The sequence below is a fragment of the Triturus cristatus genome, chromosome 2_2, assembly GCF_964204655.1.
Source record: "Triturus cristatus chromosome 2_2, aTriCri1.1, whole genome shotgun sequence".
NCBI lineage: Eukaryota > Metazoa > Chordata > Amphibia > Caudata > Salamandridae > Triturus > Triturus cristatus.
The window spans coordinates 25,028,722-25,051,684 of NC_140582.1; the positions used below are offsets into that span (position 1 = coordinate 25,028,722).

General features: G+C 40.4%; 2 protein-coding genes across 3 annotated transcripts in view; one reads left to right on the forward strand and one right to left on the reverse strand.

The window, feature by feature from the left end:
* Window positions 1–517: 517 nt before the first annotated feature.
* The window catches only part of PRDM8 (PR/SET domain 8), a 34,027-nt gene continuing 11,581 nt past the window's right edge, over window positions 518–22,963 (reverse strand). For both annotated transcript variants that reach the window (XM_085640953.1, XM_085640952.1), the window contains one exon: window positions 518–3,003. In XM_085640953.1, the coding sequence (XP_085497079.1) occupies window positions 1,697–3,003 (1,307 nt within the window). In that variant the 3' untranslated portion in view covers window positions 518–1,696. The remainder of the gene's footprint in view (window positions 3,004–22,963) is intronic.
* Window positions 12,754–22,963, forward strand: part of LOC146861778 (uncharacterized) — a 182,791-nt gene continuing 172,581 nt past the window's right edge. Inside the window, exon 1 of the mRNA XM_085640954.1 lies at window positions 12,754–12,815. The gene's annotated coding sequence lies outside the window, so the exon portion shown is untranslated. The remainder of the gene's footprint in view (window positions 12,816–22,963) is intronic.

Here is a 22,963-nt window from a genome sequence, read left to right on the forward strand (position 1 = left end):
AGCACTGCCTTGTGTTACTTTGCGTCAGGGAGATGTTCCAAGTGTGGAGCATGGGTATTCCCATTGCACCCACCCATGTATTTTGTCGCACTCCCAGATTCAGATTAACCATTGAATGTGTCAAAATGCTACACCTATCTTGATTTCTCCTTGTTTCTTCCTCTTTCTATGCACCTGCCTTCTGCAGCACACTTAGAATAAGGGAACTTACATTAATTCTTTTTTACAGGCGGGTGTCCCTTCTCACATAAAAACAATCCTGTCTCTAACACATGCACCCTTGCACCATGCCTTGCTCCATGGTGCACACAATGCACCTGCTCTAGGAGGCAGCCGAACTGCACCATATCTTAGTTGACATGGCGCATTTTTGCTGTCTGCCTTTCACTTAACGCAGCACAGCAACTTTGCTTGCTGCCCCGCGTTCGTGAAAAATGAGTAAATACGCCCCATTATGTGCACCTGATCTGTCATATTGCATCCAAGCAGGATTTAATGTGCCCACCATGTTGTCCTACTCACCCACACATACCAGTTTTTGCGATCAGCACTCCATTCGTCCTCTCTTGTCGGCTGTGGAAGAGAGGTGTTTGTGTCTGGCAGCATCTCAGTCGAGCAAATTATTGTCATTTAGTACCAACCTGTAGTCTGCGGAGCACGTACCTCAAGATCCTTCAGGACTATCCTCCTCTTTTCTCTTCTCCTTGACCACCGCCATTGGAGATGTTTGTGGAAGTCCTTCTTAAGTCTTTGCGAGAAGCCAGCATTGAGTGCTTGGTGTTGGCAGTTGCCCAGGTACAAGGCCAAAGACCATCACCAGATTTTTCTTGATGCCACTGAACATGTAGGGTTTACATAGGTAGTTTACACTGGAGAACATTCTGCATTTATGGTCACAGACTACTGGCAGGTGGATCCTCCAGAAGATAACAGCATTCTTCTTCACCTCCCTTGGCGCGGCTTTGTTGAGACTCATTTCCAAATCAAACATATTAGCTGCGCAGAATAGTTAAACGAAGTTACATTGGCCTAATTAAAAGTAAGTAATATCAACCATGCCACTTAAAACAATGTTTTTTTCTTAAGGGTGGGGTTTGGGAAACACACACGGACCAGGGATGTATGTTTAGCAAGCGAGGGAAGTAGGCGAATCTGACAGACGAGGACAAGGAAAACATGGGAGCTAACGAGTTAAAGATGGAAAGTGGAATGAAATATAATTGTGTTTATTTTCGATTGTCGCATATACAAATAAATAGAATAGTGTCTCTTTGAAAAACAGTCAAGTTAATATCTCAGAATCCCATGACTTTCAATCACTCTTGCGTTCTCATTCTATTCAAGGATATTGAATACAATGTGGCAATTACTACTGCGTAGTAAAGGAACGTAGGTACGGTAACTGAAGTGCTCTTTTTCTTTCATTTAATATTTGTATTTAGGTTTTTTTCATTTCAATGAGAAACGTATGACAAAAGCATCAATATGCTGCAATATATATGACATTTTGGAAGTGTACTTTTCGAAAGAGAAAAGGCGTGCTTTGGGAAACCAACCCCGCGAAGGCATTCTTATTTTGGCAGAGCAAACTGTCCCTGTATGTGTATTTTTGAGTGAATGAGTGAGATTGCAATGTGCTGCTTGGCCGGGTTTTGTGTTCCTTTGTGCACTAGTGAATACGCTCTGACATCACGTCTCAGTTGTGAGAGGTCATGTGTCTGGATAGATGGTGACGCTCTCTAAACGACTCGTTACATATGGGGCACTTGAGTTTCTCCTCCCTCCTCCTTCGGACCAGTGGCTCCATAGCATATTCCTTCTTGTGGTGGGATCGCATGTGGTAGACAAGGTCAGAGGTCATCCGAAAGGAAGCATTACATTTGGCACACCAGTTTTGCGCCGGCAGGCATAGGGAGGTGAATGAAGGGGGTAACAGAGTGAGTGCAGAGGGCAGTTGCATCTGGAGTTGCCCAGACGAGGAGGCATTCTTTGGCCAGAATGTTGTGGCATAGACAAAGGGGTTCTGCTTGGAGAGACCTACTGGCATGGGGCAGTTGCTATTCAAATCAGAGCTTTGCACCTTGACACCTAGGGGCTCCCCCTGATACAATCGTGATGATGTGTTAGCATGGCAGTCGATGCCCACCATCAGTTTCTGCCCGATGGACTGGAGAGGGGGGGTGAGGCTAAAGGTGGTGGATCGGGCTGGCTGTGAAAAAGCACTCTTCCTCTCCTGCCGTTGCTCATGAGTTACCGCAACCTGAGTTGGAACACTGGCAAATGCACTGCCAAAGCCCTCTATCTGGTTATCTGATCGGACAGTCAGCAGCTTCTCTGCCATGGGGCTACTTGGGTTGGCTGCTGGGGAAGAGCCCTTTCTCTCAGTTCCAGCCCCTATGTCCTCGGCTACTTTTGTGGACTTCTTGACTGCCACAAAAGCACTTCTCTTGGTCTCGCATGTTGCTGGGCTGGAAGACCCATAGATCAGTTGTCCTTTCTCCTCCATACTGTAGAAGGAACTGGTCCGTAATGACTGGGGGCCAGACAAATGGTCATCCTTGGATAAAAGCAGGCTAGATCTCTCCTGATGGTATACCCTTGATGGTGTATCTAATCCCCGTCCCCGGTTCAGTCCAAGCTCTTCATACTTCCTTTTGGTCTTTGGGTGGCTCTCTAAGCTGGCGTCATTCTCTTGGCTGTTCCGACTAGATGCAGAAGGGGCCCGGTTCTCCATATCCCTAGCCAGGTTGTGAAAGTCTGTTGTTGGCTTGTGGTTCTCCTTCTGGGGCTGGTTTGGACTGGAGTTGGGTCTATGGAATTTACTGCTCAGTGGAAGATTGTTCTTTGATTGGTGTTGGTCCCTTGCGTCCTTGGAGTTCTCCTCTTCGGTGGGTTCCCTGTTGGGTGCTCTCTTGGGGCAGCGAAATCGCACATGAGCCTCGTAGGGAAACTCGAACTGGAAGTGCTGACTGCACTCAGCACAGGTGTATGTTAGAGATGAACCTGCAACAAAAAGGAAGCAAGCGCAATATGTTAGACTTCACGCCAACCTCCAGCAGCAACAGAAACAACTGATCATTAGCTCCACTTAATATGTGCCAGCGCACTGACCCTCTAAAACCCCAGTTTGTTCGCTTTTTTGTCAACTATGTCTTTGTTTTTACAACCGTGTGACATTCGTTTCTCTCATGACTTTAATATTTTTCATTTTTTTCTTTCTTTCATTTTAGTTATGGTGCAATTAAAGACGAGTATTTCTTGAGATTGTCTACACATCCTCATTTCATTTATCAAGGTTTCATACGGAATCAAGAGAAAGAAATAGAAGGGATGTATATTGTTGCAGAGGAAAGTACACTTCCCCCACAAATGTCAAGGCCAGATGTGGCCTATTGGACCATTATCGTTCCTTCACACATCTATGACGAGCTAGGCCTATCCATTCCATAGGGACCAGCTTCATATTAAAATTTGTTCATTTCCAAAAATGGAGCTCAATTGGCAGACGAGCCTATAATTTGGGAGGGCCCTCTCTAAATAGTGTTCACTTACCACACCATATTCTACTTGAGGAAAGTCCTTCACAAATTTATCTTATGACCCACATGTGTTGCTATTATTATTCTTATAGTTATATGTATTATGAGTGGCAATTTAAATACTATAACCCACAAACCAAGTCAAGTTCCCTCCTTGTGCTTAAATAACTGTCGCTATTGAAAGTGGCACGCCATTTCCCAATCAAATTTCTGCTCCATATGACAGTGTGATAGTGACAAACATCTACTAAATAGGTTTTAGGAAACTTAGTAGAAACATGAGTTTAAACGTGTTTTTTAAAGAAGCATGTATCTTGTAATATGTGTAGTGCAATGTTTAGAATGGATTGTTTTTAGGTATTATTTTTACATACGTTGGTGGCCATTGAATGTCTGCTTTTTAAAAAAAATTGCAACGTACCCGCGACCATCGCGACATTGTCCCAAAGATTCTCAAAAACTGAAGAAAAAGGATCTTTATTAAAAAAATAACAATACTTCAGGTACTAGGGTGGCTCTAACAAGAGCCTTGTGTTGATTGTGTGTATATGACAGCCACACATAAGACCGGATGCAGAGTTTTTAGAAACACCCTGTTGCCTTCATCTGTAAAGCCCTAATTTCTATAAATTCCATGCATGTCAAAACGCAGGTTGTTGTCATGGATTGAGCCCATATTATGGTCTCTGAGGAATGCAGAAACAGTTTTTTGACATATTTCCTGACTGTATCAATCTGTGGACAGAATTGATTAGACCACTTCAATTTTAGGGTGAAATTAGTTCAATATCTTACTAAACATCTACACTCAAGTTTTATGTAAAACATGTCTATATATGTGATTAACACTCTGTCAAAAACACGCAGTATTTGCAGTGTATCCTTGGCAATCATGACATCATTGCAAAAAACTAAAATATCTTGACATAAAATGATTAATGTACTTTTTAAATAAATAGATGACAAATGCAACAATAAGTGGTGCACCAGTCAGATGTAATATTCAATATCTAATTATAAAGAAAAAATACAGGGATGTTACAGTAATGAAATAGAATTTAAAAAAACCTTAGAAATTCTCTGAAAACTCCAAAGGTTACAAGGACATTATAGTTAGGAAATTGAACTAAAAAGCCTTAGAAATTCAATGAAAAAAACAAAGGTTGCAGAGTCATTATAGTTAGGCTGACAGTTCACTAGTACAAACCCAGAGAAATTTAGCAGTTACATCTACCTGAGCTAGCTTTAACTCCCGCCCACAATGCACTGCTTATAACCCCACATATTGCATCACTCATGACATGGTTAGTGACATCACTCATGACATCACTGATTACATCTCAAATGAGTGAATTTTCCAAAGCTTGCTAGATTTCGTAATTTGTTCGCTTCCCATTCTTACCCTTCAGTGGGTTCTACTTGATTGCAGTTTATAAAATCTATATGTACAGCTTTCCAGTGGGCCTCAGAAAAACATTGTATGGTTTAACTTTTCAGAACTGCTATGGCACTTGTGGGTTTGCACCAGTTCAAACCCATGCTACCCCATTCTTGTTGCGACTGTGGTGCAGTCCTCCATGACTTGTCCTGCTGTGATTTATTCCTTTTCTGCTGTCCAAAAACGAAGACGCACTCAAAAGCAGTCATTCTTCTAAATTCTTTAAATGCAGGGAAACCAGCATTTGCATTCTCGATTGTCTTTCTGTGTCTGGCCGGTTTCGGAGCCCCTATCTCCCTAATCATAGGCTTGCTGAAATCGTGCAGATGCCCTGAAACATAACCAAAACTGCATGCTAATGAATTTATTGCCCTCCGGTGGGCCTCACAGGTGACAATTTTTCCAAAGCATGCTGGATTTCGTAGTTTGTTGGCAGCCCATTCTTACCCTTAGTTGGGTTCTACATGATTGCAGTTTTTAAAATCCATATTTACAGCCTTCCAGTGGGCCTCAGAAAAACAAATACATGGTTTAATTTTTTGAAACTGCTGTGCCATTTGTGGATTTGCACCAGTTCAAAACCGTGTGACCCCATCCTTGTTTCGACGGTGGTACAGTCCTCTATGGTTTGGACTGCCTATGATTAAGGAGTTGGGGGTTACGAAACTGGTCAGGCACAGAAAAAAATCAGGAATGCAAATGCTGGTTTCCCTGTTATTAAAGAACTCAGAAGAATGACTGCTTTTGAGTGCGTCTTCGTTTTTGGACAGTAAAAAAGGAAACGTTTTTTGCCATATATATGTGTGTGTATGTGTGTGTATATGTGTGTGCATATATAGATATGTGTGCGTGTGTGTGTACTTATATTCTTATACTTATGTGTACTTATAACTCTTGAGGAGAGGATTTGACCTTACGGCTAGGGCAGTCAACCTCGAATCTGGGTAACCGGGTTTGAGTTTCGGCAATGACGCTTAACATCCTGTGCTTCTGGGCAAATCACTTAATCTCCCCGTGCCGAACAAAAATGAATGTGTCCTCATGTAACGCAACTGGTGCTATGTAAAGTGCTCTGATACCCGATACTGGGTCAAGTTCAAGCTATATAAAAAAAACTCCATAAAACATATATATATATATATATATATATATATATATATATATATATATATATATATATATATATATATATATATATATATATATATATATATATATTCACTGAAAAAACCATAGGTTTCACACACGTTATAGTTAGGAATTAGCATTTAAAAAACCTTGCAAATTCACTGAAAAAACCATAGGTTTCACACATGTTATAGTTAGCTGGACATTTTACTGATAAAAAACCAATGAAATTCCCCCGTTATAGTTAGTGCAGGCAACTATAACTCACGCGACCGCAATCCTCTGCTGATGCTAATACTGTATTTAGACAATTATTTGCCCATGTCTTCTTCCATTAAATTTTAGCTATACATATATTACAAATATTTTTTTTTCATAAAGACACATATGTCATCAGCAGAGGATTGCTAAATTTCAAGTAAGTCTGTTCAGCCGTTCGGGCTGTAGCTGTGTCTAAAGGTCCTATGGAAAAATGCATGGGAAAAACGCGTTTTGGGACCCCCCTTTTTTCTCAGCCCCCGCTTGACGAATCCCCCCGAAAATTTTGCGAGGACCCCAGAACCAGAGTTAGGGGGTCAGGGTATTCCTAACCTACCTCCTTTAAAAAAAAAATGTGGTACTCACTTGAAGCTGAGTCTATATATGGCTGCCAACACTTCCTAGTTGAGGTGTTGGCATCCAATCAGATTCCAGCACGAAGGCTGTCAGATACTCGGAGGGTCTGTATCCCTATATATACAATGTTTTTTTTATATCTCAAAAACTACTGAGCGGATTTACGCCAACTAACAAAAACCACTCTTTCTGGACCAAGAGCTAGCATTCTGCCAAATTTGGTGTAATTCCATTCAGCAGTTCGGGCTGCAGTTGTGTTGAAAATTGCCATGGGAAATAACGTGGTAAAAACACTTTTTTTGACCCCCCCCTTTTTTCATGGGTTCCCACTTAATGAATCGCCCCAAAACTTTCCATGCACAACAAGAATCACTGGGGCAAAATTTCGTGAAGGTTCGTAAACGGGCGCCAAAGATATAGGTAAGTCAAAAAATGCTTTTCCTATGGAAACATGGTCCTAGCATGTTCCTAACTATAACTACTTACTAGTATATATATATATATATATATATATATATATATATATATATATATATATATATATATATATATATTACCTACTGGCGGTCGCCAGTAGGTAGTTATAGTTAGGACCCCTTTTCCATAGGAAATCCGCAACATTCTATTTTGAATAACTTTGGCGCCAGTCGACGAATCCTCGCGAATTTCTCAAAATAGGTGGGGCGCTACGCTCCGCTCCTACCCTGAAAGTCTCGGGGGGATTCGTCAAGCGGGGGCTGAGATAAAAGGGGGGTCCCAAAACGCGTTTTTCCCATGCATTTTTCCATAGGACCTTTAGACAGGGCTACAGCCCGAACGGCTGAACAGAATTACTAGAAATTTGGCAGAGAGGTAGTCCTCAGGTCAAGGAAGTGCCTTTTGTAGGTTTGGTGTAAATCTGTTCAGTAGATTCTGAGAAAATAGCCTTTAAATCAATATATATATCTGAGCCAGCTTACGGTACGCTTACCGTAAGCTTACCGTACGCGTACGGTGGCGTGCGCGAGCGCGATTCTGATTGGCTCTTAGATCTTAGTAAACATTCCAAACAGCCGAAACCAGGAAGCGGCGGCCGCCATTTTCTCTCTCGCACTGAGAGCTAGGTTGTTAAATAAAACCAATAAACATGTAAAGGGGCTGTTTAGACAGCTCCCACACACATAGCCATGTTGAGGGAGTCCCCAAAGACCCCCCAAGGCCCAAAATGCAATTTTTATTTTTTTGCTAATTTCGCCGATTACGCTTACCGTACGCGTACGGTAAAAAATCTAAAAAAAACCCACTATACACACTCACCCCACCCCCTGTGCTTTTGGTGGCCGCAGGCCACCAAATGTGCAGGGCTTATTAGAGGTGTGAAAAACCACAATATTTTAAAAAAAAATAAGAAAAGAAAAAATTAACAACACTCTCTCCACCCCACTTATAAAAATTACGAAAAATTAAAATATTACCTTTCAAAACGAAGTGCATCATATGTCCTCCATGTGCGCACGGTGCGCGAAGCGCATCGTGCGTACATGGCGCATCTAGCGTAACGTGGGCACGCGGTGCGCGTAGCGCACCGCGTGCCCACCGTGCGTGCACGGCACTAACTGCGTAAAGTGGGCGCGTGGTGCGCGAAGCGCACCGCGTGCTTACTGTGCGCGCACGGAACGAACTGCGTTAAGTGGGCGCGCACGCCACGAATGGCGTAAAGTAACTTAGCATTTAAAAAACCGTACAAATTCACTGAAAAAACCATAGGTTTCACACACGTTATAGTTAGGAATTAGCATTTAAAAAACCTTGCAAATTCACTGAAAAAACCATAGGTTTCACACATGTTATAGTTAGCGGAAATTTTACTGATAAAAAACCAGTGAAATTCCCCCATTATAGTTAGTGTAGGCAACTATAACTCACGCGACCGCAATCTTCTGCTGATGACATATGTGTCTTTATGAAAAAAAAATATTTGAAATATATGTATAGCTAAAAATGTATGGAAGAAGACATGGGCAAATAAGTGTCTAAATACAGTATTAGCATCAGCAGAGGATTGCGGTCGCGTGAGTTATAGTTGCCTACACTAACTATAACGGGGGAATTTCACTGGTTTTTTATCAGTAAAATTTCCGCTAACTATAACATGTGTGAAACCTATGGTTTTTTCAGTGAATATATATATATATATATATATATTATCTACTGGCGGTCGCCAGTAGATAGTTATAGTTAGGACCCTCTTTCCATAGGAAAACCGCAACATTCTATTTGGAATAACTTTGGCGCCGGTCGACGAATCCTCGCGAAATTTTCGGGGGGATTCGTCAAGCGGGGGCCGAGACAAAAGGGGGGTCCCAAAACGCGTTTTCTCCATGCATTTTCCCATAGGACCTTTAGTCGAAGGTACAGCCAGAACGGCTAAACAGAATTACTTGAAATTTGGCAGAGAGGTAGTCCTCAGGTCAGGCATGTGCCTTTTGCATATATGGAGTCAATCTGTACAGTAGCTCCTGACAAAATTGCAGTTAAAAGTACATAAATATCTATATGCGCGCACCGTGCGCGCACCCTTACGTGCGCGAGCGTAGTTCTGATTGGTGGTTACATGTCAGTCAACGTTCGAATCGGTCGAAATCAGGAAGTGTCCACCGCCATTTTGTTTGTTTTGGGTGCGACACTGAAAAAGAGAGGTGGCGAACGTGAAAAGGGGGCAGGGTAGAGAGTTCCTGACCACCTAGTCTTTGTCAGGGGGTCCCTGAAGGACCCCGAAGGGTGAAAAAAAGATTATTTTTTTTTTTTAAATCGCGGGGTGCGCGCACGGTGCGCGCACGGTGAAAAACCTTAAAAAAATATATATAAGAATACATACATAACTTAGCATTTAAAAAAACGTACAAATTCACTTAAAAAACCATAGGTTTCACACACGTTATAGTTAGGAATTAGCATTTAAAAAACCTTGCAAATTCACTTAAAAAACCATAGGTTTCACACATGTTATAGTTAGGTGGACATTTCACTCGTAAAAAACCAATGAAATTCCCCCGTTATAGTTAGTTCAGATAACTATAACTCGCGCGACCACCACTGTATCACAAGGATGATGTCATCAGTGATGTCATGAGTGATGCCACTGACCATGTCATGAGTGATGTAATATGTGACGTCATCAGCAGTGGATTGTGGGCGCGCGAGTTATAGTTATCTGTACTAACTATAACGGGGGAATTTCATTGTTTTTTTATGAGTGAAATGTCCACTTAACTATAACATGTGTGAAACCTATGGTTTTTTAAGTGAATTTGCAAGGTTTTTTAAATGCTAATTCCTAACTATAACGTGTGTGAAACCTATGGTTTTTTAAGTGAATATATATCTATATATATATATATCTATATGGAGGAGCACCCCCCGACAAACGGAAACGGGGCCATGAGACGAGGAAGATTCCGAGTCTCGCAAGTGGGACGACAGTACCGAGGATTTTCGAAAGGACCGGCACTCTGGGGCACTCTGGGGCCCTATGGGGGTCATTGTTAGTCCCTGGTGGAAGATTATGCTGACTTATTGCACTACAAATCCCAGAAATCAACGGGGATTTTCCCATCAGAGAACCCATTGGAGGGCAGCCATTGCATAAATAGGCATGTGAGCAGCGCCCAGTGACTACTACTACTACTACTATACACACTATACCTCATTTTGGTGTAGTATATATAGAGCCAGTTTCCTACAATGGGTAACTGAGTATCTGCGTTCACAAACAGTGCATGATTGAGGTGCAATTTATAGTTAATTTAATAAACTGTTACTGGCATCTTTTAATTTTTTTTAACATTAGTTTGTGTCTCATTCCAATACCTAACTATAATGTTGCTTTAACCATTTCTTTTTTCACTGAATATATATGTAAATATGTATATTATATATTTCACAGTAGCATTTGCCTCTGTGTACTTGTGGTTCAACCGCACTTTTCATTGACAATGCATTTTTTGATTTACAAAAATTGTGTGGCCAGTTGTGCACAATACATATTAATCTACAAACTCAAGCAACTTAATTTGTCATTCTACAGTTTGTGTAGATCCTTCCTATGGCGAAAATTGGAAAGGGGCTGGGGTGTGTAGTTTCTCATTTTAGCTCTCATAAGAAATGTTGCAGAAAAATACAACAAAATCCTCAGTAGATGTCTAAATCAAATAAAACTATTGATTGATACAACAAAATCCCCTGAATGGATTTACATTAAATACTGCAGTCAAAGACTCAAATAAATACACTTGGCCTAGTTAACGGTCCTTGTATTATTAAAACCATAATCATGATAGGTACACAAAACCTCACCTTTTATATTCAAATCAGTGCCTGTTATTTGCTGCACTTTAAAGAATCCTGCTTTTTCAAGCTAACTACCCTAAAATATTATTCAGTGTGTAACCTGTAGTATGGCCCTATATTGCTAGTTTGGGATTTCGGTGGCATTTACACATCACTCAGCCTTCAGCCTTGTGGTTTATGATTTCACCAGAAGCCCTCAATGGCAATTATGGATGATATTGCATGATAGTCCTTTTTCCTACATACACACAGACATACGCATACATGTTTGTGTGTGTAAACCATATTTCGCATGGAGATTATATAATACATCATACCTCTATAAAAGTATACCCTACACAAATGCACATGGCCTTCAATATACCAAGAAGCTTAAAGCAACGCAAAAACAATATTCAGCCACAGGAAAAAACTTGAGCCAAAGGGATGCAATTAATCTTGAAGTAATGTATGGGGCATATCTATCATAAAGCTGCATTGCCCTTGCACCATGCAAAGGGGTGCAGGGGCGACATAGCTACTGAATCAGATTTATCAAGCCAAGCAAGGATACCTTGCGTGGCCCTGCATGGCTTGATAAATCCAGTGTAAAGCAGCGCAAATCGATGGGTTGCATTACTCTGCTCCAGGGAGGCATTCCATGGATGGAGCTTGTGTGTGCCCACACATCCACCTATGGCTTTTGATGCATTTCCAGATTTACCATTACTGGTAGACCTGGGAATGCGTCAAAATGCTATGCCCCCTAGGTGAGGTGCAACGAGGAGAAGAATCCTTACCTCTCCTTGTTTTTTCCTCCTTCTATGTGTGCTGAATTCTTGCAGCACAGATAGAAAGAGGGATATGCCTCAAAGGATTGTTTTGTGCAGGAAGGTGTCCCTTCCTGCATAAAAAACAATCCTAACTGCAATGCAGACACCATTGCGCAGTGTGCCTTTAATGCAGACACCTTTGTACCATGGTGCAAGAGTGTCTGCGTTGACGCTACGCAGCACATTGTGCACCAGCACAAGCTTAGGACAGGAATGCACTATATAATGTTCCTGCCCTTTCATGCACTGCAGTGCAGCAAGGATGCTTGCTGAGCTGTGTGAAATATTGATAAATATGCCCCATGTAATATCCAATATAGCGGGGACTCATACAGATGGACTCGTCAAAGAACATAAATATGTTTGCGCCGCAAAGTTTTAACTTCCACCCTCCTCAAGTAGTACAAGGTTGTTGGCTCACCGACTGCTCAGGTGGCGCTGTTGAATTTTCAAAACGCACCATGAACGAAGATTCCATTTGAAATGTAGAACCACTGTAATCACTTGTGATATGCAGTAACCCATACATTTCATGATGACACTCTCCTGGCAACATTTGATGCCACGTCTCCACACACCAAATACCACATGCAGATGGTCTTATGACACAATGCAAAGTTCTTAAAAAAACAACTATTAAAAAGGCTTAAATCAAATTGCTTACCAACTTAGCAGAACTAGTCCTTAAATCCACCAATTTTACTTTCAAAGATAAACAGAGGCTATATACTTGCTACTTCTAGCGTCAATCCACTGGCATGGCTAAATTACATTGACCCGAAGCAATGATGTATGGGATTTGTAGTCATGGGTGTCATCTTAATAATTGGGTTGTAGTGATTGGTTGACCTTGAAGGGTGAGACCACTTCGTTGGAGCGTTAAAGGGAGGGACTGCTTTAGGGTAGGAGAGGAGAGCATCGGGAAATGTTATAACACTGAAAAGAAGGATGAAGGTATGTAAGAATGGCTTTGGCGCTCTATGAATGAGCAAGCAACATTTGGATTCGTTGGGAACATTGGCTGAGGGGGTAGGTCTGGGTTATTCCACATTAAAATATGGAGGTAAAACACCATGAGATGAGAGAGTTCGGGAGAAGTTGGCTCCGGCACATTTTGTTAGCGTGTAATAAAGCATATAGAGGGAAAATGCTGGTTACGAGTGAGCAGTAAAATACGGTATGAGTTTTTTTTCAGATTTGTTTCAAGTATCATATTTGTATTCATGGAGGTCTTAATACAAAATCTAATGGCTCTGTTTTCCATTTGTAGTGAACCCTTGACGAAGGGCTTTTTTACAGCCCGAAATACTTTGGGTATAAAGAGATCTATAACTGAGGATTTTTTTATGTATTTGGCATGCTCCAGAACAAGGCCTGGATTGGCATATCTGTTGCATGAGAAACGTTTGAATACATATTCATCTTACATGTGAAATGACAAACAACCGAATCAAAATAATGAGCAAATGAATTGTCGGAGGATAAGGAATAAAGCAATTTTGAGACATGGGCAAGTTCGTGTTATATTTGTGAGAATCGTGGACAACGCTGTGCGTCTGGCAAAGGAGTAAACTCCACTCCAGTTTTTTGAGATTTCTACAAGTGCGTGGTATCAGGGTAGATCACGCTGTCCAGGCTGCACGCAAAAACTTTAAATCATTGAAATGTTTACTTGAAAGAGGTTTACACGGCGAAATTGGTGTGCACTTGATTACTCGTGTTATTAACAATTACCTGACTGCCCATTTACAAGTAGCGCCCACAGAATTATCAGCAATAAAGTAAAAACGGACATAAGGACACATGTGAGATGAAACCACATTGAAACATCATATCTTTGGAGTGGAAGCAGAGAAATGATGTTGAATCGCAAAACGGACCGTTTCTTTTTTGAACCACGAACGTACAAATATTAACTGATATGATACTTTAAATTGTGAACATTGTAAAATGCGTTTTAATGACACATTTGTGTCAGAAATTAACAAATGTAAACATTGAATAATTGGCGTTGTAGAGAACAACAGGGAAGCGCGTGTTGCTTGAGCAGGTTTTGTCAACAGGGAGTGGTTCAGTGCAATTACGAGTAATCGAATCAAGAGTAAGTTTGGGACGGGTTATTCAGACCTGAAGCAATGATGTATGGGATTTGTAGTCATGGGTGTCATCTTAATAATTGGGTTGTAGTGATTGGTTGACCTTGAAGGGTGGGACCACGTCATTGGAGCATTAAAGGGAGGGACTGCTTTAGGGTAGTAGATGAGAGCCTCTGGAAATGTTATCGCACTGAAAAGAAGGATGAAGGCTTTGGTGCTCGACGAACGAGCAAGCAAAATTGGGATTAGTTGGGAACACTAGCTGAGGGGGTAGGTCTGGGTTATTCCACATTAAAATATGGAGGTAAAACACCACGAGATGAGAGAATTCGAGAGAAATTGGCTGAGACGTATTTTGTTAGCGTGTAGTTATAGAGTGTAAACGCTGGTTACGAGTGAGCAGTAAAATACGGTATGAGTTTTTTTGCAGATTTGTTATAAGTATCATATTTGTATTCAGAGAGGTCTTAATACAAAATCTAATGGCTGTGTTTTCCATTTGTAGTGAACCCATGACGAAGGGCTTTTTCATAGCCCGAAATGCATTGGGTATAAAGAGATCTATAACTGAGGATTTTTAATGTATTTTGGCGTACTCCAGAACAAGGCCTGGATTGGCATATCTGTTGCATGAGAAACTTTTGAAAACATATTTATCTTATATGTAAATGGCAAACAAAACGAATACAAATACTGAGCAAATTAATTATTGTAGAATAAGGAATAAAGCAATTTCGAAACATGGACAAGTTTGTGTTATATTTGTGAGAATCATGGACAACGCTGTGGAGTGAAACTCCGCTCCAGTTTTTTGAGATTTCTACAAGGGCGTGGTATCAGGGTAGATCACGCTGGCCAGGCTGCAAGCAAAAACTTTAAATCATTGAAATGTTTACTTGAAAGAGGATTACATGGCGAAATTCGTGTGCACTTGATTACTCGTGTTTGTATAAATTACATTGATTGCATATTTATAGTATGCAATGCAGGATGTAGAAAAGAGGAACAATTTGCAGAGAACCAATCCTATCCTCAAATTCACCAGCAACAATACTAAATATGAGACTCATTGTGCTTTTCTGGATATGCTACTAATCATTTATGAACAGAAATGTATCATGCTCTGCACAACATGCCTTCAGATGGTCTTTTGTATTAAATTTGGACGTCATGTCATTCAGGCCACACTAAGCTTAACATCACTGACAGATGAGTGTCTAGAATAAGACACATAAACAGCTGTGAGGCCCCTTGCACAAGATGTCTACAAGAGCGTGTTAGACTACTACATAGCATTCATGAACAAATTGACAAGTCTTTTCAGTTACCTAGGGAACCTTTATTTAGAACTCCATCAGCGGAAACAAAAGGGGCAGGATTACATTTGTGGTAGACTATCATCCATCAGTTTCTAACTACAAAAATATTATGCAAAATACTATTTTTTTTTCTGTCTGCCTGTAAAAAAATAGAAAAGATTTTTGCAAAATTGCCAGTTACTGCTTATTGTAGGCCTCCCAATTTACAAACTCCTAATGTTGTACCAGACATCAAATAAGCTGAAACAAATGCAGAGGTTCAGTGCTGTGACTTTAAAGGTGTATCAGATGGTAATACCTTTAACAAATAACATCAATAGCAAGTTTGTTTACAGGAAGAAGCCTCTTACATGTCACTCAACATATGTCATATATGTGATCCAGTGTCCACGCAGAGCTGTAATAAACAGTATATAGGCCACAAAGTAAAAGAAGTCTATTTACGCTTTAGAAATCACACATCAGCAATAATAAGACACTTTATCAGCCTATTGCCAATCATTTTATGTTAAGGGAGCATTTGTTATCAAATTTGAAGAAATTACTTACAGGCAGTATCCTAAAGAAAGAACTAGTCGACTCCAAAGAAAACTTATTGTATATCTCAGGACTGCATTGATTTCAGATTCTAAATTGAACCTTAATTTATAATGATTTCTGAAAATCCATCAGTGTCATCTGAGTAGAGACTGAGCATAGAGTTTTGTACCATCTCAGGAAGGTGGAAGCTGAAATTTTGTTGTGGACATTTATATTGCTCTTTAGAAAGTTTATTTTTGTTCTATTTGGGTCACTTGTTTCACGCGCACACACACACACACACACACACATATTTTCAATGAAAAAAACTAAAGGTTTTGAGATGTAATCTGTGATATCATCAATGATGTTATTTAACATGTCATGCGTGATGTAATATGTGAGGTCATAAGCAGGGCATGGCTGAAGCGCAGTTTGTAGTTAATCCAGGAAACTATAACTGGTTATTTTCAGTATGTTTTGGGATTTCAATACATTAGTTTTTATATTATTTCAATGCCTAGCTATAATGTCACTTTAACCGTTGTTGTTTTCAGTGAATTTCTAGGTTTTTTAAAAATTTAAATGCTAAAATCCTATTACCTTACCTAACCACAGTATCACTTTAACCTTTGTTTTTTAAGTGAATTTTGTTTTTTTTTACCATATTCACTCAACTTCCTCAATGAGCATAGATATTTATCTTACCCAGTAGATGGTTGGACTCTGGGCCTGCCTTGTGGCCCGGCCCTGCACCCAACTCTTCCATGGGCATCCAACCCCCTGTCATGTATCTCAATGGTCTGAGGCCAACCCTGCTGGTGGTCAACCTCCAGTGCACAGCTTTCGGCAGGGTCCTCACCCAACCCCCAGTAAACCACCAACCCCTCATTGCCCATGGCCTTTGGCAGTCACAATGTGAGGTAACCCCTCATTGCCCATGGCCTTTGGCAGTCACAATGTGAGGTTAGCCACAAGGCCTGGCATGCCATCTGGCCCTGGACTCCACCCCAATGGGTGGCCAGCCCCATACAGTCGGTTAAACCCCACACAACCCCCCACCCAACATTTTTAATTTCTTCCAATGTACTATGGTTTTCCAGCGGCACTGCTGCACAAGAAGTAATCAAAGCACCACAGGACAGTGCAATCTGCATGGTCCCACTGTACCCCATGGTACTCCTGCAGGACCACACCAGAGTGCCACGCTGAGTCCTGATGGAGTCCTTAAGGAGCTCATGGGGATGCATCACTGGGCCCCACAGAAGTAACATGGTACGAGTGCCACTATTCTTTTTTATTTTGGTCCCTGGAAACTTCACAACAAGGGCCAGGGGGTCAGGGTACCTCTGCCCTGCCCCATTACATGTTATTTCTTTAAGAATCTCAGGACACGGGGACCGAATCCTGAAATGGCTGCCATATTTTTCTTAATTTGTGGTGTCGCAAGAGTAGAACGGTACCAACCATTCACTATATTTTGATCTTTAATTTCTCATTAACTGCTAAACAGATTTACATGAGATCACAAAACCATGCTTTCCGAGTACAGATATAGCTTTCTGCCATATTTGGTGTGGTCTAGATCAGCCATATGTTTGTATTGCTTCCCAAATTTCCTGTGGGAAATTGTTTAGAAAAAATGCATTCTGGGACTCTCTATTTTTCTCGAACCCCACTTGACGGATCACTGCAAATCTTTCTAGAAAAGAGCTGGGGTAGATGAACTTTCATTTTGGAATATTTCTTAAGATTTGGCAAGTGTGTGTGTATGTATGTATGTATATATATATATATATATATATATATATCCTCCAAAAGCTGTTCTGCATTAATGACGCACTCCTCGAGTTGGTGTTTACCAAAACCAAGAAACTGGCATCCTAGTCCGATATTTAAAATCCTCTTGCCTTACGCGTTTCCGAGCATTCATACTCCTTCGTCAGAGGCTTTTGAAAGCACATCAATACTTGGCTAACACAGTTCCCTGCGTGCTTGCTCCTTTTATTGACTTCCGGTGTGCCTTCATGGTGAAATTCATTCTGGTGCACGTCGGAATTTGTGGTTCCTTTTCTCCCCTCCAGTGGGTTTTGTGCTTACAAAACTTAACAAGGACAAATCTTACGCCCTCCAGTGGGCCTCAGATTAGCATTCCAGTTTCACAATATTAAACCAACTCGTGCCGATTTCAGATTCCGATCAGGTTCAGAACTATAAATGGTTTTGTTAAACACCAACTCGAGGAGTGCGTCCTTAATGCAGAACAGCTTTTGGAGGATATATATATATATATATATATATATATATATATATTCCGATACGTGTGCTCTACACTTGAAGGTGCACTCTGTGAACTGCAATCTATTTGTTAGGGCAACGCCAGCACTTCAACCTCGAGTGTTCGCCTGATGCGTTTCGGATGGTTCCTTACTCGTAGGCTCACTCCAATAATTTGCATATCAGCTGACACTCATTTGAATTCTCCAATGAGCTTCTTTCACCTTCTCCCAATGCCTGCTGGGACTTGTAGTGTCAGCCGCCGCCTCTTGCTCAAATGAGATTAGGTAAGTGTAGAGTCCTTCGGCGCTGATTGCGCCGTGATGTGCCGCTGGTGTCCATATTAAATTCAGTTCCCCACAAATGGCGACGACATGTATTGCGCGCCGTGGCCCCCTTTGGCATGGGGTATGGCAGGGTACTGAGGAGGCAGCATTGGAATTCATTGAATCTGTCAATATCAATAATTTAAATCTTAGTTTTACCCCCAACATTAGTAAAACCAATGTGGTATTCCTTGATGTAGAGCTCAATGTCAATCAGGACAAATTAGACACCAGACTGCATAGGAAACCTACGGCAGGAAATGCCATCCTCCATGCAAAAAGTGCACACCCAAAGCACTTAGTGCAAAGCATTCCATGTGGGGAACTACTGCGCATTAAACGTATTTGCAGCAATGACAAAGATTTGGAAATAGCGTAGTTGGAATGCGTAACCAGATTTAGAGAACGAGGCAACAGCAAAACATGTTTAGTCAAAGCACTAAACAAAAGTAATTTGAAAACAAGGGAAAATCTGTTAAAACCTAAAAAACAAACAACTGAACTAGGCACACCAGACAGTAAATTTGGATTTATTTTGGAATACAATCAGCACGAGTCATCAATACGTAAGATTATCAACAAAAACTGGTATCTGATTAAACAGAATCCAGTAATTGGTAAATCAATTTCTAAAAAAACCCTCCATAACATACAGAAAAAATACGTCAATGAAGGATACCTTGGTGGACAATGACCCCTGTGGCCTTACAGCTAAGGGATCATGTTTAGCTCAGAGAATCGGATTTTACAAATGTAAAACATGTAAGGCTTGTCAGTTTGGAGTAACTACCACCGAATATTCAACTCCTTACGGTGGACCAAACAGACAGATTACAAAGGTCTTAAACTGTAAAACCGAATATGTAATATATGTATTGGAATGTCCTTGCAGACTCAGATATATTGGTAGTACCATCTTGCACGGACATAAGCGAATACTCCAACACATACGTGCCATCAGAAATCATGACCAGGCTTATCCTGTGGCACGTCATTTTCATGAGAGACATGATGGTGATCCAAAGGGTCTCAAATATTTCCTATTGGATTCTGTCCCCAAAAACAAACGAGGGGGCAACAGGGAAAGAACCCTTTGTATCTTGGAAATGAACTATATTCTAAACCTAGATACCAAACAACCCAATGGACTAAACAGCTCTGAAGAATTACATGCCAGTTTATAACAACAATTATGGTCCACCAACATAATTACCAAATAAGTCAGAAGATGAACTTCATAAGTATATCCTATAATGTCCATAGTAAAATTACTAGAGCAAATACAAGTAAAAAACTGCGATAATCACAAGCAATAGCCTTTGAAACGAAAAAGACCAATCGACCTGCCTAACTCTTCTCTTCTAAGGGAAATATTTTTAATCACCATTTTTTAGATTAATTTTAGGCACTCGGCACTTTTTTTACACAGCACTTAATTTTGCACACTAATGAGGGATGAGTACCCAGCATGAATAATAAGAAAACAATTTGGAAAAATCCTTTAGTAAGTAAAGATACAAGATATCATTTGAAGTTCAGTTTTAAAAATAATGAGCATATTATTAATTCATCAAAAAATTAAAATCCTTCCATGTACTAATATTGGGAATTTGGTATATGCCAATGATTAGAACCCACAATCAATACGGATCAGCCTATACTCTATATAAACACTATTATAGTAAATAAATAGAGCATTAGGGCAGACCAATTGATGTTGGATTTATCCTTTTATGTACATTTTATGCATTTATTCATTATATTTTATCAAATGATGCAATGTATTTAACCAACATATGATACCGGTTTTTAATACTTTTAGGTTTGTATTTTAAACTAAAATTGTGTAATATTTGTATATAATTATTTATTTAACTACTTATTTATTTAATTGCAAATTTGCACACAATGACTTGCACCTTATCAGTATTCATAGAACCTAATTCAAAACAAAATTTGAATTACCTAAGTCTAAAACTGACGGCAACAAATATCAGTCCTATGTTGATATCTTCTTCTTTGCTTTCAATTGTTTAAATGTTGGTATAACCATCTTTTAGAAATCACATTAAGTGGTGTTCACACTTAAAGCACATACTTCAACATATAAAGTTAATAAATTAAATCACGAAAAACAAGCACTGAAAAAAATGGAAACACAAAAACAAGTGAATAAAGTTATAAAATGTGCAAAAAAAGGGTGTAACCTATAAAAAGCATTTCCATTTGCATATGCGCGTCATGTGATCAAGTCCCCAGGGAGGGACGAAACGCGTAATGGCTGCCGTTCCTGTTTGTGTGAAGCATGGAATAAACTAAGCGGAATTTTAAAAGGAACTTTGTGGTCCGTGCTCTTTCTATCCAGTATCCGAAAGGAACGAAATGTGGTGAAAGAGTTTCTAAACGATATATATATATATATATGTATGTATGTGTATATATATATATATACATAAAGCTTCAACAATTTGCGCTCTCAGGTTCCGTAGAAAGGAAAGATTTATTGCTCAAGGTAATGCGTTTCGAATGAAAACTTTCTTGATCAAGAAAGTTTTCTTTCTAAACGCATTACCTTGAGCAATAAATCTTTCCTTTCTACGGAACCTGAATGCGCGAATTATTGAAGCTTTGGGTATTGTGATGCAGGTTTAGCTCTACCGGCACCTCGTGCCACTGATCTACGGGCTGAATTACCAGGAGGAGCTACCGGGATTGTGAATATAAATAGATAGATAGATAGATAGATATAGATATATATTACTGAAAGAAAAAAGGGTTACGGTGACATTATAGTTAGATGGAAATGTCAGTTAAAACATACATTTTTAAACTTTAAAATCCATGGTAATTTAACAATCGTTATAGTTAACTAAATAACTAGAACTCGCTTACCCGCCCTGCCAGTGTTGTAATCAATTATATTATTTCAGATGTCATACGTCTGTCTATCTATCTATCTATCTATCTATCTATCTATCTATCTATCTATCTATCTATCTATCTATCTATCTATCTATTTCTATCAATCTATATACATGTATACATATATATACACATTGCCTATTGGCGGTCGCCAGTAGGTAGTTATAGTTAAGACCTAGTTTCATTTTGGAAAAGCGTTTTTTTACTTGCCTATATCTTTGGTGCCAGTTGATAAAGCTTCACAAAATAAATTAGACGCCCACTTCAGCTCCTGTCTGAAAAGTTTTGAGGCTATCTGTGAAGCACGGGCGGGGAAAATGGGGGGTCCCAAAATGCGCTTACCCCATGTTAATTGCCATGTTTTTTTTTTTAATAGGACTACAGCCCGAACCACTGAGAGGAATTACAAACAATTTGACAGAAAGCTAGATCCTGATCAGAGTAGTGCCTTTGGATAGTTTGATGTAGTTTTAGAGATATTAGCTTTGACAGCTCCCGCCAAGTCAGAGTAAACACGAACTCTGCTCTCAGCAATTGAGAGCTGTGAAACTGCTCCTGCTTGCTGAGAGTGGAGAATTCATCTGTTTCCCTGCCCGCTGTCAAGCAGGCAGGGTAACGGAAAAAAAGATTGCTCTCACAGACAGGGAGCTGCATGTTTAGCACCTCTCTGTCTGTGAGAGCACTGCCGGCTTCCGCAGGAGGTAGGGAGACAGCTGGGACCGCGGGGGTCATGAGGATCCTTTTGTGGTTATGGGGGAAAAGAAAGCTGAAAGAGGCAAAATAAAGGTCAGAATAGAGCAGAAAGAGGCAAAAATAAGTCACAAACAAGCTCAAAGAGGCAGAATAAAGGTCAAAAATGAGCAGAAAGAGGCAGAATAAAGGTCAACACCAAGCAGAAAAGGGTAGAATAAAGGTCAGAAACAAGCAGAGAGAGGCAGAATAAAGGACCGAAACATGCAGAAAATGGCAGAATAAAGTCCAGCAACCAGCTGAAAGAGGCAAAATGCAGGTCATAAACAAGCTCAAAGAGGCAGAATAAAGGTCAGCAATGAGCAGAAAGAGGCAGAACAAAAGTCAGAAATGAGCAGAAAGAAGCAAAATAAAGGTAAAAAATGAGCAGAAAGAGGCAAAATAAAGGTCAGAGGGGTGCAGAAAGAGGCAGAATAAAGGTCAGAAATAAGCAGAAAGAGGGAGAATAAAGGTCAGGAGCGAGCAGAAAGAAGAAAAATAATCGGCAGTCTGAGCAGAAAGGGGTAAAATAGAGGTCAGAAATAAGCAGCAAAGGGCAAAATAGAGCTTAGAAACGAGCAGAAAGAGGCAGAATAATGATCAGGAGTGAGAAGAAAGAGCCAAAATGGAAGGCAGAATGAGCAGTGAGAGATAAAATAGATGTCAGGAGCAAGCAGAGAAGAGGCAGAAAAATGAGCAGAAAATGAGCAGAGGAGGAACAAAACTGAAGGCAGCAGAGGGTAGCGGACTGCAGGCAAGCTGGACAGGAAGGCCATCACAGGCGGAGCTGGCATGAGGACCTGATCCCATGTGCCTCCTTTTTTATCACACACCTACTGACAGGCTTACTCATATACTCATGCACCCACTCAGAGACTCATGCACCCAGTCGCAGACCCACTCAGAGACTCATA